Genomic DNA, 12,288 nt, shown 5'->3' with positions numbered 1-12,288 from the left:
TCTTAATCATTAGGTTGCATAAATGCTTTTCAAAATTCCAATAGTGATCGCTATTATTATTACATCATAATTATATTTCTTACTTTCAATAGAAACATATTTTTTTATATGAATCAAATTTATTTATTTTTGAGTACAAAGAACATACTTTGATATATGTTGTGATATTTATTAGTGCATATAAGAGTACAAATGTTACACTAAAGCCTCATTTAATGTTAAGAACAAAAATTAAGTAATTATGTTTGTTGAGTTGAAGAAAAAACAATTTAGTAACTGAATAAAAATAAAAATTAAAATGTGTACGAATTAGTACAAATCAATATTATAATTATTATTGATGTTATTATTATTACATTGTATTATTTTAACGTACACAATCGACATATCCTGCACAATTTAGAGGATTGAAGAAAAATAAATTGTCATGTGGCTTCTCTCGCTGAGATACAGCCTTAATAATTTCATGACCCAAGATACCTCCTATAATTGCACATGCAGGACTGATTAATGATATCACATGGTTGAAAAAATCTTCTCCGAATAAACTTTCATCAACTCCAGTTTCTGACAATAATTCCTTTCTCAAAGTATTCAGATTTTTTAAATCTTCTTCTTTATTTGATGGCGATGGATCCCTATGATATTGAGATCTAAAATTATGAAGGACTTGCATAGCCAAATAGCATGGGCCATTCCGTTTTATCGTCTTTAAAAAGCTTGCTGACTTGTAATCTCTAGTCAAAACACTTTTCAAGGGCACAAAAGCCAAATAACCTTTTTTCGTAGTAGTAACAGTAATATTCTTAGGTTTACCAACAGCACTTGTTTCGGTTTTGTAAGTTATAAGGTCTCTAAAATAAAATATTTCCAATTAATATAATTTAAAAAAAAAATGTATTTCATTTAAATAAAACTCACTCAGCATATTCATGATTCTTTAAATCCCCGAATGTATATCCAAACATACCCCATACATCACCACATAGAAATTTTATATCATATTTTCTACATATATTATTAACTTTGATTAAAACGTCAAGAGGCTGTTCAACAACACAAACTACATCGAAGCATTCAAAAAATTCTTCAGGTTTCTCTCCAATCTTTGATGTATCCACATTAATTTCTACCATAGGATTGAGAGCTTGAGCACGGTGCAAACTAGTTTCAGCCCTATTTCGACCTATATCCTCTGTTGGACACAGAAACTGAGAAGCTGAATCTTCCAAGGATACGTTTTTATCGTCCATAAGGGTAATAGATTTGATGCCAGCCAAGATAATATTTTTTGCTACTTCTGCTCCTAAGCCATTTAAACCTACTAGCAAAATGCGGGCGGCCCTCAGCCTGTAAATAAAAAAATGTTGTAAATTGCATGTAAACAATACTGACCGGCTAACCTATAAACAGCAATCCGACCGTTTTTGAGATTCTAAGCCCCATAACCTAATTTGCCGATCGTAGAGTTCAGCCTCTCCTGCTGTCAGTTGGGGAGTTTCGTTTTCGACCATAATTAAGTAAGTACACTGCACGTACAAAAGCAAACGTGAAGAATCAAAACAGTATTGTGATTGTGATCAACAAAGCAAATTAACAAGTACGGAACCGAAGTTAGCGTTAGTTCCTTTCTTATGTCATTTGTTTAACGGACTTACAATGGTCGCCAACTTCGTGTCAAAAAAATTATAGTGGAAAATAAAGTATAATCTTATCGCATGTCAAATTATAATTATAAGTATAAGTTGGTCAATTTATTCGTTATTCAATAATAAAATAACTATTTTTTTTTATCGAATATAAAAGTCGAGCGACCCGTTTTCCTTATCCGACACTCGCATAAGTATGAATGTTGTTTGAAAAATTTGAAATATTCACAGTTTACGTTTACACGCTTTTTTTTCTAGCAAAGAATGCATATTAAGATAACGATTTTGCAATTGTACACTTTATTTCTGACTTTCGTTTAGCATCTAACGCCACATATTTAATAATGTTTAAATAATTTCAAACACTTATGGAAGCCACACTTTCGGTTGTAACTAATAAGATAAACCTGAAATAATAAATTATATAAAAAGGTAAGTCCATATTATCATAACGAATCTATAGACTTATACCTCCCCTGATTCAAAGATTCTGACCAGGATAAAATGAACTATTTGTTCCAAGGGCTCTCAATCAATGTTAGGGGGACATACATAATCATAACACCTTGGCCTATGCTCACAATAGATAACTCAACTCAATGATCATGTTATCTTGTAGCATACAATATGAAGTGTTAAATTCAAATTTATGGAGAATTTCAGATGTACATAAATTGTTATTTCACGTGTTTGATTTGATCCTGAAATCTGTTACATATTACTGTCAAGTCATAGTTGAGAGGTATTAAGCAGCAAATCGCATGCTGCAAAAATTAAGGGACCATTTTGAATTTAAAGAAAAAACACTTTTCGTATGAAATTATTTATTATTATATGATGAATACAGTATAAAAACTACGCTTAAAAAATCTTACAATTAGATGCACTTTACGACAGCTTTGCCAGTGTTGGAACCGCGAAGCATATCGATAAATGCTTGGGGCGTATTTTCAAAACCATCCGTAACCGTTTCGCGAACTTTCAATTTTCCTTCTGCTATCAAAGCAGCATTTTTACCAATTCCTTCCATCCATCGTGATATCCATCTCGTCACAAGAAATCCTTCCATTTTTAATTCTTTGAAGATAAGAGTAGGTTGCACGATTGGAGCTGAAATGAGCATGATTTATTAAACACCAATGATAAAAATGATTGTTTCCTAGTTGAAGGATTGTAATTGCTTTCTGGACTGGCATATCATATGCTTTAGATCTTTAAAATCTATTAGTTTGCGAAACTATTTATAGATTTTTAACATGCAAATACAATTTCTGTTTTTGTTTCATCTACTTTAAGCACTTTACTTTATGAAAGAACAAAACAAAATTTTGGTAACAATTCTTTTAGTAATTCGTTTCTTAAATTTACTTTTCTCTGAATGATTTTGGTAATAAAATTAATAAATTGCATAATATAGTTCTATAACATTACCTGTTGGTACTTTGGTTACATCTGCATTATAAGCTGAAATAGCTCCGCATACTGAAATTCTGCCATACAAATTCATTTGGTTCATAATGATTGAACTCAATTCACCACCAACCTTCAAGAAACATATATTATAGATTTTTTCAATAATTAAATTGATTTTTTAATTCTTACATTATCAAAGTAACAATCAACGCCATTGGGAGCGGCTTCTTTTAGCGCTTTAGCTGCGTCGACGGTCTTGTAATTGAGCGCGTGATCAAAACCGAGATCATTCTTCAACCAGTTGCATTTTTCATCACTTCCTGCAAATCCAATCACTTTGCAACCTAGAAAAAATGCAATTCCCACATGCAAGTGTACGTAGTAAAATCACTTTATGCTTATATAAATGTTATAATCTCATATCATGAATAATAATTGAAACCAGCCACTCATTGTACCACAAATGAGGAACATATCTCCAGAAGAGTTGTACTCTTCTAATTGGTTCTGAACAAAGATTTAAAATGGTAAGACTCCGGTCTCTGAGCAAGAAGCCCAATAAATTAAGTTATTCAAGTTGCGTTCGTACAATACTATCTTACCATTAAATAGGCTGTTCACAAATATCATCTAAGTTAATCCAGAACAATTTACTGTTTCCAGTTATTCATCATAACACGTCGTGATATAGTCGGTTTGCGGAGTACAAATATCAGGTTTTATATTGCTGCTTTTTAATAGATAAATACGGTCGTATATAATAGTTCTTAACTAGTGTAAATGTTAAAATGTAACTAGTGGTGCATGGCATCGTGCCTTAAGACAAATTGCTGGAACTTTCCGTACTGTAATGAAAAATTCGAGAAATGTTTTCAGCCTGAATTAAAATTGAAATCCGAATAGTTTTAGGTATTCAAAAATTGTTTTTTTTAATTTTGAAATTAAAAAAAATATTTGGCTTCGCCAAAAACTTATTTTTTCACACTGTCAACACAAGCAAAACGTTTTTTGAATTAAATGATCCGTTCTCTGAATACCTGGTATTTTATGCACTTTTTGCTCCGTATCTCCGAAACGGTTGAAACCGTCATTGCCAAAAACTAATCAGCACGTTTCCTTATCAATAGGAATCGAATGTTTTTTGAATTATTCAAATCGGTTGATCTTGCACCTGAAATCGTGGACAAAAAATTGTATCTACACATACATACATATACACACACATCTATTTTTTCTGGGGTATGCCATAATGTTTAGAAACCTTTGAAACGTAAAGACATGTAAAAAATTTCAATTTAAATTTTTGGACGATTACAATAACTTACTCTACGAGAAGTTAAAAAGAGTGAACTTCAAGTAATACTTCTGCCGTACCTTTAATTTTTGCTAATTGTCCAACGTGGTTACCAACAGCTCCAGCAGCTCCAGTGACAACGACAGTTTCTCCTTCTTTAGGCTGACAGATTTCCAAAAAGCCGAAATATGCCGTGTTACTAAAAATGCACGTAAAAACGATAATTTTCCACGCATATTTTTATAAATATATCTAATTATCTAGTATTATTTTTAGTTCTATCAGGTTTAAAATATAGCAACATCTTTCTTGCTTTGTAATATAATAAAATTCGAATTATTACAAAATTAAAAATAATTATTACTTTCTATTTATAATTTATATTTAAAAAAAATTACCCCGGCATTCCTAAAGCTCCCAAACATAAAGATGGTGAAATTCCACCCAATTCCGGTAGGAGGTATGGTTCAGTCATCATTCCTTCCTTTTTGTTTTGGCCCATAATGGTATGAGTAGTCCACCCAAAATCTCCACAAACGAATCTACCGACCGGAAATTTAGGATTTCGACTGACCAGAATTCTATAAAATGATAAACATGCATTCAAGTTAATCCTTCGATTTTTCGAAAGAACCTGCCTTCGGGTAGAGCATTAAAAATAATAGGTACCCAAAAAAACAATTATTGATAAATCTAAACCTTATAGACTCAGTGATAGTATAACTAGTGGGGTGTATGGCATCGTGCCTTAAGGCAAATTGCTGGAACCTCCCGTACCGTAATTAAACATTGAAGAATGAAAATTATCAATAATTGTGTGTATCAACAATTTTTTAAATAAATTATTCATTATAAATACATACTGTAAATTTATAAGTGCTTATGATATTGAGCGACGAGCGTATTCTACAAACCACTGATGTGTATGTTTACGGGAAATTTGTTCATTTTTTTGTAAATTTTTTGGAATCTAAAAAGTTTTTTCTAAATTTTTGAAAATTTGATTAAAAAATTGATTTTTTTTTTAATTTTGATATTTTTGAAATTATGAAAAAAAAAATTTCGAAAATTTGAATTTTTGAAACATTGAATTTTTTTTGAAAATTTTGAAAATTTTCAAAATTACTGAATTTTCTGTAAATGCATTTTTTGCACACTGTCTACTCAAGCAAAAAATGTTTTTTGAATTAATCTAATCGAATGATCGTTCTCTCAAAAACTGCATGGCCGTTTTTACACCCTTCATTTGCGCTCCATTCTTCCGAAACGGCAAAATTGCCTTTTACAAAAACACTTCGCGATCGAGTACGAACCAAATGATTTTTTAATCATACAAATGGGTTATTCCATACTGTCGAAGATGTTGAGAACATTTGTTTGAACCATATACGTGAATTTTAAAATTAAAAATCTTGGTACGGAACTCAAAAAAATTGACACAAAATGTGTACACATTATTAAATTCTCTATAAAATATCTTATAATTTGATGTGCAATGATCATTTTTGACCGCCAAATGGCATTTTTTTAATTTTTTTTATTGAAACTCCATAGCCGCTGGACCTGCCTTGAAAATTCAATCAGTTCTTCATTTTGCTAATGAAAGTAAAATGTTTTTTGAATTATTAAAATCGGACGCTCCATTCTCTTAAAACGGAGTTAAAACTGTTTCTTTTTTTGCCCCGTAATTATTAAAATCGGACGCTCCGTTCTCTTAAAACGGAGTTAAAACTGTTTCTGGCACTTTTTGCCCCGTATCTTCGGAACGGCTAGACCTGCCTTCGCCAAAAACTAATCAGCACGTCTTCTGATCGATACGAATCGAATGTTTTTTGAATTATTCAAATCGGTTAAACGGTGTTCCCGAAATCGCCAACGAAAATTTGTATCCGCACACACGCGCACACACACATACATGTATTCATTTTCTCTGGCAAAGGTATGCCAAAATGTTCAGAAACCTTTGAAGCATAAAGATATATAAACATTCTCATTTTCGATTTTTTTGCGATTACTATAACTTGCCCTACGGGAAGTTAATAATACAAATGTGGTCAACAACGATATGAATTCGTTCTTCTATATAATCGAACGCCTAAATTTGTACAAATATTTGGTTATTACTCTATGTAGTAATCCTTCTCTAACAATTGTCAGCCATCAACGTGGACGGTCCTCCCTTGATATCGCTCCGCCATAGTCCTGATATCTTATTGTTAGATACTCTCGCTCTGCTCTTCGCTAACATCTCCAAAATTTTCAAAAACCTTTCTAAATGAGAGTGCAGATAATAAATTGATGCTTATGTTGCATTCTAGATTATGGATAACATGATCGTCATTGTTAAAACGAATGGCTCCTTGGTTTTCTTCTCAAATTTATTAATAGAATTCACTAGTATTTTTCGTGAGTTGCCGATTTGGGGATCATCAAATATGTTACCAGTTTTTAACTTTTCCTCCTCCTGGCTCCTTTTTTAACGTTTGTCTCTCAATCCATAACATGGTAGACAGAATATAGTGATGTTCTAGGTTCTTCATCATTAGCATGAATAGGGGTTGCGCAGGCTGATTGTAAATAGATCCCAAGACCATTGGAGTCTTGAGATATGACCATTCGCTTCTATTGTTTGAATTTAATACATTGATATTTACCGCACAGAGGAAACATCCGTCGTGGTGATTAAGGTTTTTTCCAAATGACGGGGTTATTATATTCATAGCATTTTTTCCTTTGGGATATTAACGTGAACACACTGCACATTTTTTTTCACATAGTATGAAGAACCCATGTTTATCTTTATTGCGCAATTCAGTTTTAAAGTGGTTGAAATACGCTGTCTTTACGCGGTTAGATATATGTTTTCGGTGTTTGTCGAATTATGCACACAACGTCTTATAATCCATATCAAAGAAAGGGGATAAAACTTACTTTTTTTTTTAAACAGCGATTATCATACCCGAAATGATTAATGAGGGTAATTCCCTAAAACTCGAAAACGGGAGCTGTTACGATAAAACAGAAAGTACATTTGAAACCAGCGTACAATTCGAAGTAGATTTGAAGAAAAAGTTCCTGGAAAAAATTAAAAGTACTAATTTTGTCACGCAGTGATTTTATTGGTTAAAACAATAACTTGCTGATAATTTCTGGAACCTGATTTCATTTTATTTGATTTCATATCGACTGTGGAAAACAATGTTTCTTTTCCAAGTACTGTGATCAACACATGTAATTTGCAATTAGCAGAGTTTTAAAATGGGACTAATATGGGAAGATTAATTAAAAATTATCAGTAGACATAGTTATTTGAATTCATGATGACAAAAGAATTTAAGAAATTCTTGTATATTCATTGGAAATAATAAAATGCGCATGTGTGATGTGTGCATTTGATTTGCATGTAGCTCATCAAGGTCGTCTAGCAATTATTTAATTAATTAACATAAATAATTACATAATAGATGCAATTTATTTGTTTTACAAAATTAGTAAATACTCATGCTTACTTTGCAACTTGTGCTCCGATCATGGTCACTCCGACGGGATACCTAATCATGTATGCCCTCATGTAGGGGTCGACACTGAGGTAGTGGGCTTCGCAAAGGTATTCTGAAAACATATTATGATTAATAGAAAATATATCTCAAAATCCTTTTCTTGAAAAGTCACAATTTTATTATTCAAAATATTTTTAAATATTATTTTTTATGGCGATATTACGAGTGGGTGGCATGATGGGATATTGACTGAGACATTAAGATTTATTGTTAGAATAATGAAGCAGTTCTATAAGTCAATATTTTATTTTTTTACTCTAATTATAAAATCCATTATCAGGTATAGGTACCTAACTACTTGCCGTCTTCGGCTATCTTTTTGTTTATCGGCTAAAAGATTTTTAATCTATAACGAGGTTGATTGATAAGATGAATTTGTTGCGTCATGAAGAATCTCCATAATTTTTTAAATAAATTCTCGAAATATGTGAAAAATATAGAATATATGGATTTTAATTACAATCTGTCACACTTAGAATATTCAGTAATGTTATAACTTTATTATATGGATTTTTGAATGGATGGCAACCCAGTAGTTGTCCAATCCAATTATGACTAATTAACTATACTCGAATTATTTGCTGACATTTTTATTATAAAATACAACTATACCCACGAGAAGCAATTTTCACTTAAGGTTATATTTGAGATCTAAACCTCAAGTAGAAATTTGACATCAAGTTGCCTGATGTCGGGCTTTGCGGTAGCGGGAATCGAACCAGGGACCTGGGACTGGTTGGTGCTAGCCCACGTTCGAACCGATCTCCCCACCGCGCCATGAACGGTTAATTGCAATCATTATTTAAAAATCAAGATCGTGGAAACATGTATTAAAGATCTATAAATAGTTGTATAATTTTGTTTCTGTGCAACATTATGAAGTCATATTTTTTGGAATCAAAAGTGCGTCTTAAAATACGAATGAAAAGTCGCAGTATCTATAACAATCTATTTGAAAAACATTTAAATTTTTCAAATATTTCATTATGGTGGGAAGTTCTAGCAATTTTCCTTAAGACACGATGCCATCACCACTAGTTCATTTATGTATTTTTATTAAGGGGCAATCAAAATACTGTATAAATATATCAATTTGAGGTAGCCAATCTACATTAATAGTAGTGGCAGTTACGTTTTTTTTCATAATTGTAGCATATAATACTAATTTCGTAATTACTAATATTCTTGCAAATATTCTTTGGCAATGTTCATCTTTATTTTCAACTTTTTCTTTGCAAAAATCAAGAATATAACCCATAGATAGAGAAGCATAAGCAGTGAAGTAACTGCGATATTTCAACAACGTTTTTGCGCATTTTTCGTGAAGAATAATTAATAATAGGATTCGGAGAAGTACCTGGTAAACTTTGCGTACTGATTTTTAGATTAAAAGAATATTTTATTTATTCAGTCAATTACTTACATTAGTTGGGGCTAGTGAAAATAATCATTAGAACCTCATATTTTGATGGTGAATGCATTTATATTAGAATTTATTGTTTTAAAAATGTATTAAATTATGAAATATATTTTGTAACAAAATTCAATACACTATATGGCAATCAACGAACAATCAATTATACATATCAAAGTTTCGGAGAACACTATCCCTACTAGATTAAGATAAGGTAACAGACAATAAAGTTCGCACCTATCAAATATCGAATGAAGAAGAATGTCAATACATATTCCGTAATACGATCAGGTTGATTTCTTAAAAAAAAATATCGTATTTGAATCGCACCCATCGCATCGAAGTCAAAACAAGAGCAATGTTCAACGCGCTATCACAATGATGGTATTTGTAAACAGCAAAACGGTTATCATGCAATGTTTCAATGGATTACCTTCCATCAACATTTTATATTCGGTGCGCTTCATGTTTTCACATCGAACTCATTAGGAAGGTAAACTAGTGGGGCACATGGCATCGTTCCTTAAGGCAAATTACTGGAACTTCCCGTACCAAAAATTATTATTTTTTAAAATATTAACATTTTTGAAAAAAATTTACTCTGAAAAAATTAGATTTTAAGAAACTATAAATTTTTAACAAAAACTTACTTTTTTTTGGAAAAAAAACTTTGAGGAAAAATTTATTTTGAAATATTTTGGAAATTCTGAACTTTTTTTAAAGTAATCGTACGCTTTAACAGCATAGAGACGAATTATCGAAGCGCGTCAGCGCCGCGTCGCCGTCTAATGGATAAACATTGGTACGGAACCCATAGGAATATAAACAAAAATTATACTTATTTTTAAAATCTCTATAAAATATCTGATAATTTGATGTGCATATGTCTAATGATCATTTTTGACCGCCAGATGACTTTTTTTTACTTATTTTACTAGATCTCCAAAACCGCTAGACCTGCCTTTATGAAAATTTGATCAGTTCTTCATCTTGTTAATACAAGTAAAATGTTTTCAGAATTATTCAAATCGGACGCTCCGTTCTCTTAAAAACGCAGTTACCGTTTTTGGCACTTTTTGCCCCATATCTTCGGAACGGCTATACCTGTCTATGCCAACAACTAATCAGCACGTCTCCTTATCAATAGGAATCGAATGTTTTTTAAATTATTCAAATCGCTTCATCCGTGTTCCCGAAATCGTCTACGAAAATTTGTATCCGCACACACATACATACACGCACATACATACATACACGCACACACACACACATACATCCATTTTTTCTAAGGTATGCCAAAATGTTCAGAAGGTTTTGAAACGTAAAGATATATAAAAAAAATTATTTTCGATTTTTTTGCGATTACTATAACTTGCCCTACGGGAAGTTAAAAAATTACCACTGAGGTTAACAAAATTACTGACCAGGAAAGCGATGTGATTTTTTAAATATATAAATCACAATACAAATAAAATTGGACAAACTGTTTGAAGTGTAAGAAAATTAGCGACTGTCTAAAAAAAATTTTTTTACAACTTTTTTGATATTTGTCGAATTGAGAAAAAAACGAAATCGGAATTTGAAGATGAGCGTGGTTGACTATAAAGAAGACTCTGTAAAAACAAGTAAAACGGTTCAGTAGAAGTTGAGAAATCGTGGGTATCGTATCTTAAAGACAGTGTCGAGAAAAACGCATGAAGTTTCGCTGAGGGAGGAAACAGAAAGGATAATCGTACCTAAACATGTATATCTCCGAAAACAATTTAAATTTTGAAACATCCTCTTGCAAGCATATTCGTAAACGGATAAACTTTGAGAATATCCAAAAAGAACAAAATCATTTTTTTAATTCAAGACTAGAATATCACCTTAACCTTTCCCGTGCTTTGACAAGTCTGGCTCATGATGAAGATTTTGTCCCAAAAATGAATATGGCGATCTAGGCCCGTGAATAGATAGCCGGCTCAAACATAAACAAAGCCGGAATCGTAAGTGGTTATATTATTTGGTAGTAATAAGCTCAATTTGGAGTCGAAATTTACAAATTGTACACAAAATTCAAAATATATACTAGACATGTATATATTTTAATCTCAAGCATCAGCTTAGGAAGCGTTAACACTTAACACTTGGGCCCAAGTTCCGTGAGCTAAATGGCACGGGAAGGGTTTAAATAACAGAAAACATTTGAATGTTTTTATTAAATTAATATCAGCGAAATAAATATTGGAAGTATATGATTTATCAGTATTCAAATTTATTTAATGCATTATTCTAACCTCCTTCCTGCAGCTCTGGCAACTCTTCTTCAACCAATTTGAAATCAGTCAACTTGGGTTCGCCTTCAAACCGTTTCGCGTAAATGAATTTCTTAGCTTTAACCATGTCGGTAGAAAACGATTTCCGCGATACACTTAAAAATGAACGCATAAACATTGAATCTAACCGGTAAAATTGCACGAATGCGCTAATTTACTAATTATTTTTATTGAACGTTGACACCAACGTGTGAACAGTTTGACAGACGACGAACTCACTGATCACACTGATAAATTCGCTTCGAACATCGTGCCTGCAAACGCATCGTGAGTCGTCGGAAATAGTGCAGGGTTGGCATAAAACGCGAAATTGCAAACAGGTACTTATGAAAAAGTTTTAAATTGTTTTAATCGATTTTTGCCTGCTTCAAATAGTGAATCCAAAAAATACTAGTGGTGCATGGCATCGTGTCTCAAGGCAAATTGCTGGAACTTCCCGTACAAAAAATTAAATTTTTTGAGAAAGCTTTACAATTTTTTGAAAATTTTGAAAATAATGACTTTTTTGAAAAAAAAATTACATTCTGATTTTTTTTGAAAATTAATTTTCAAAACAGGCACGCTGCACGATTGGTTTGAAAAAAAGATCATAATTTTAGAGAAGAAATATCGAAGCGCGTAAGCGCCGCGTCCTAGTCTA

At 31.9% G+C, this 12,288-nt stretch overlaps 2 protein-coding genes across 2 annotated transcripts; both read right to left on the bottom strand.

Annotated features, from left to right (window-relative positions):
• Positions 1-164: 164 nt before the first annotated feature.
• On the bottom strand, positions 165-1,636 carry LOC113377861 (SUMO-activating enzyme subunit 1-like). Its single transcript, XM_026618299.1, has 3 exons — positions 1,423-1,636; positions 922-1,350; positions 165-854 (listed from the first exon to the last, which is right to left on the bottom strand). The coding sequence occupies exons 1-3, from the start codon at positions 1,512-1,514 to the stop codon at positions 368-370; spliced, it is 1,008 nt and encodes a 335-aa protein (XP_026474084.1). The 5' UTR covers positions 1,515-1,636; the 3' UTR covers positions 165-367.
• An 867-nt stretch (positions 1,637-2,503) lies between these two features.
• LOC113376804 (prostaglandin reductase 1-like) lies at positions 2,504-11,868 on the bottom strand. Its single transcript, XM_026616868.1, has 7 exons — positions 11,610-11,868; positions 7,866-7,968; positions 4,755-4,937; positions 4,437-4,555; positions 3,252-3,406; positions 3,081-3,192; positions 2,504-2,759 (listed from the first exon to the last, which is right to left on the bottom strand). The coding sequence occupies exons 1-7, from the start codon at positions 11,764-11,766 to the stop codon at positions 2,527-2,529; spliced, it is 1,062 nt and encodes a 353-aa protein (XP_026472653.1). The 5' UTR covers positions 11,767-11,868; the 3' UTR covers positions 2,504-2,526.
• Between the last annotated feature and the right edge of the window lie 420 nt (positions 11,869-12,288).

This window comes from Ctenocephalides felis, unplaced genomic scaffold, assembly GCF_003426905.1.
Source record: "Ctenocephalides felis isolate EL2017-DRISC unplaced genomic scaffold, ASM342690v1 CF-g0.4_SCAFFOLD_01886, whole genome shotgun sequence".
Lineage (NCBI taxonomy): Eukaryota > Metazoa > Arthropoda > Insecta > Siphonaptera > Pulicidae > Ctenocephalides > Ctenocephalides felis.
Note: the sequence above shows the minus strand (reverse complement) of the source record. Positions and strands in the feature narration are given on the sequence as shown.

What these genes read in the sequence shown, in the direction of transcription:
- LOC113377861 (XM_026618299.1), bottom strand. Translation starts at nt 1,514, where the DNA reads ATGGTCGAAAACGAAACTCCCCAACTGACAGCAGGAGAGGCTGAACTC. An exon ending in GGCTTAGAATCTCAAAAACG is followed by an intron (nt 1,351 to 1,422) that starts GTCGGATTGCTG and finishes TTTTATTTACAG; the next exon opens with GCTGAGGGCCGCCCGCATTT. An exon ending in AAGAATCATGAATATGCTGA is followed by an intron (nt 855 to 921) that starts GTGAGTTTTATT and finishes ATTTTATTTTAG; the next exon opens with AGACCTTATAACTTACAAAA.
- LOC113376804 (XM_026616868.1), bottom strand. Translation starts at nt 11,766, where the DNA reads ATGTTTATGCGTTCATTTTTAAGTGTATCGCGGAAATCGTTTTCTACC. An exon ending in GCCAGAGCTGCAGGAAGGAG is followed by an intron (nt 7,969 to 11,609) that starts GTTAGAATAATG and finishes ATATGTTTTCAG; the next exon opens with AATACCTTTGCGAAGCCCAC. An exon ending in ATCGGAGCACAAGTTGCAAA is followed by an intron (nt 4,938 to 7,865) that starts GTAAGCATGAGT and finishes ATCATTTTATAG; the next exon opens with AATTCTGGTCAGTCGAAATC.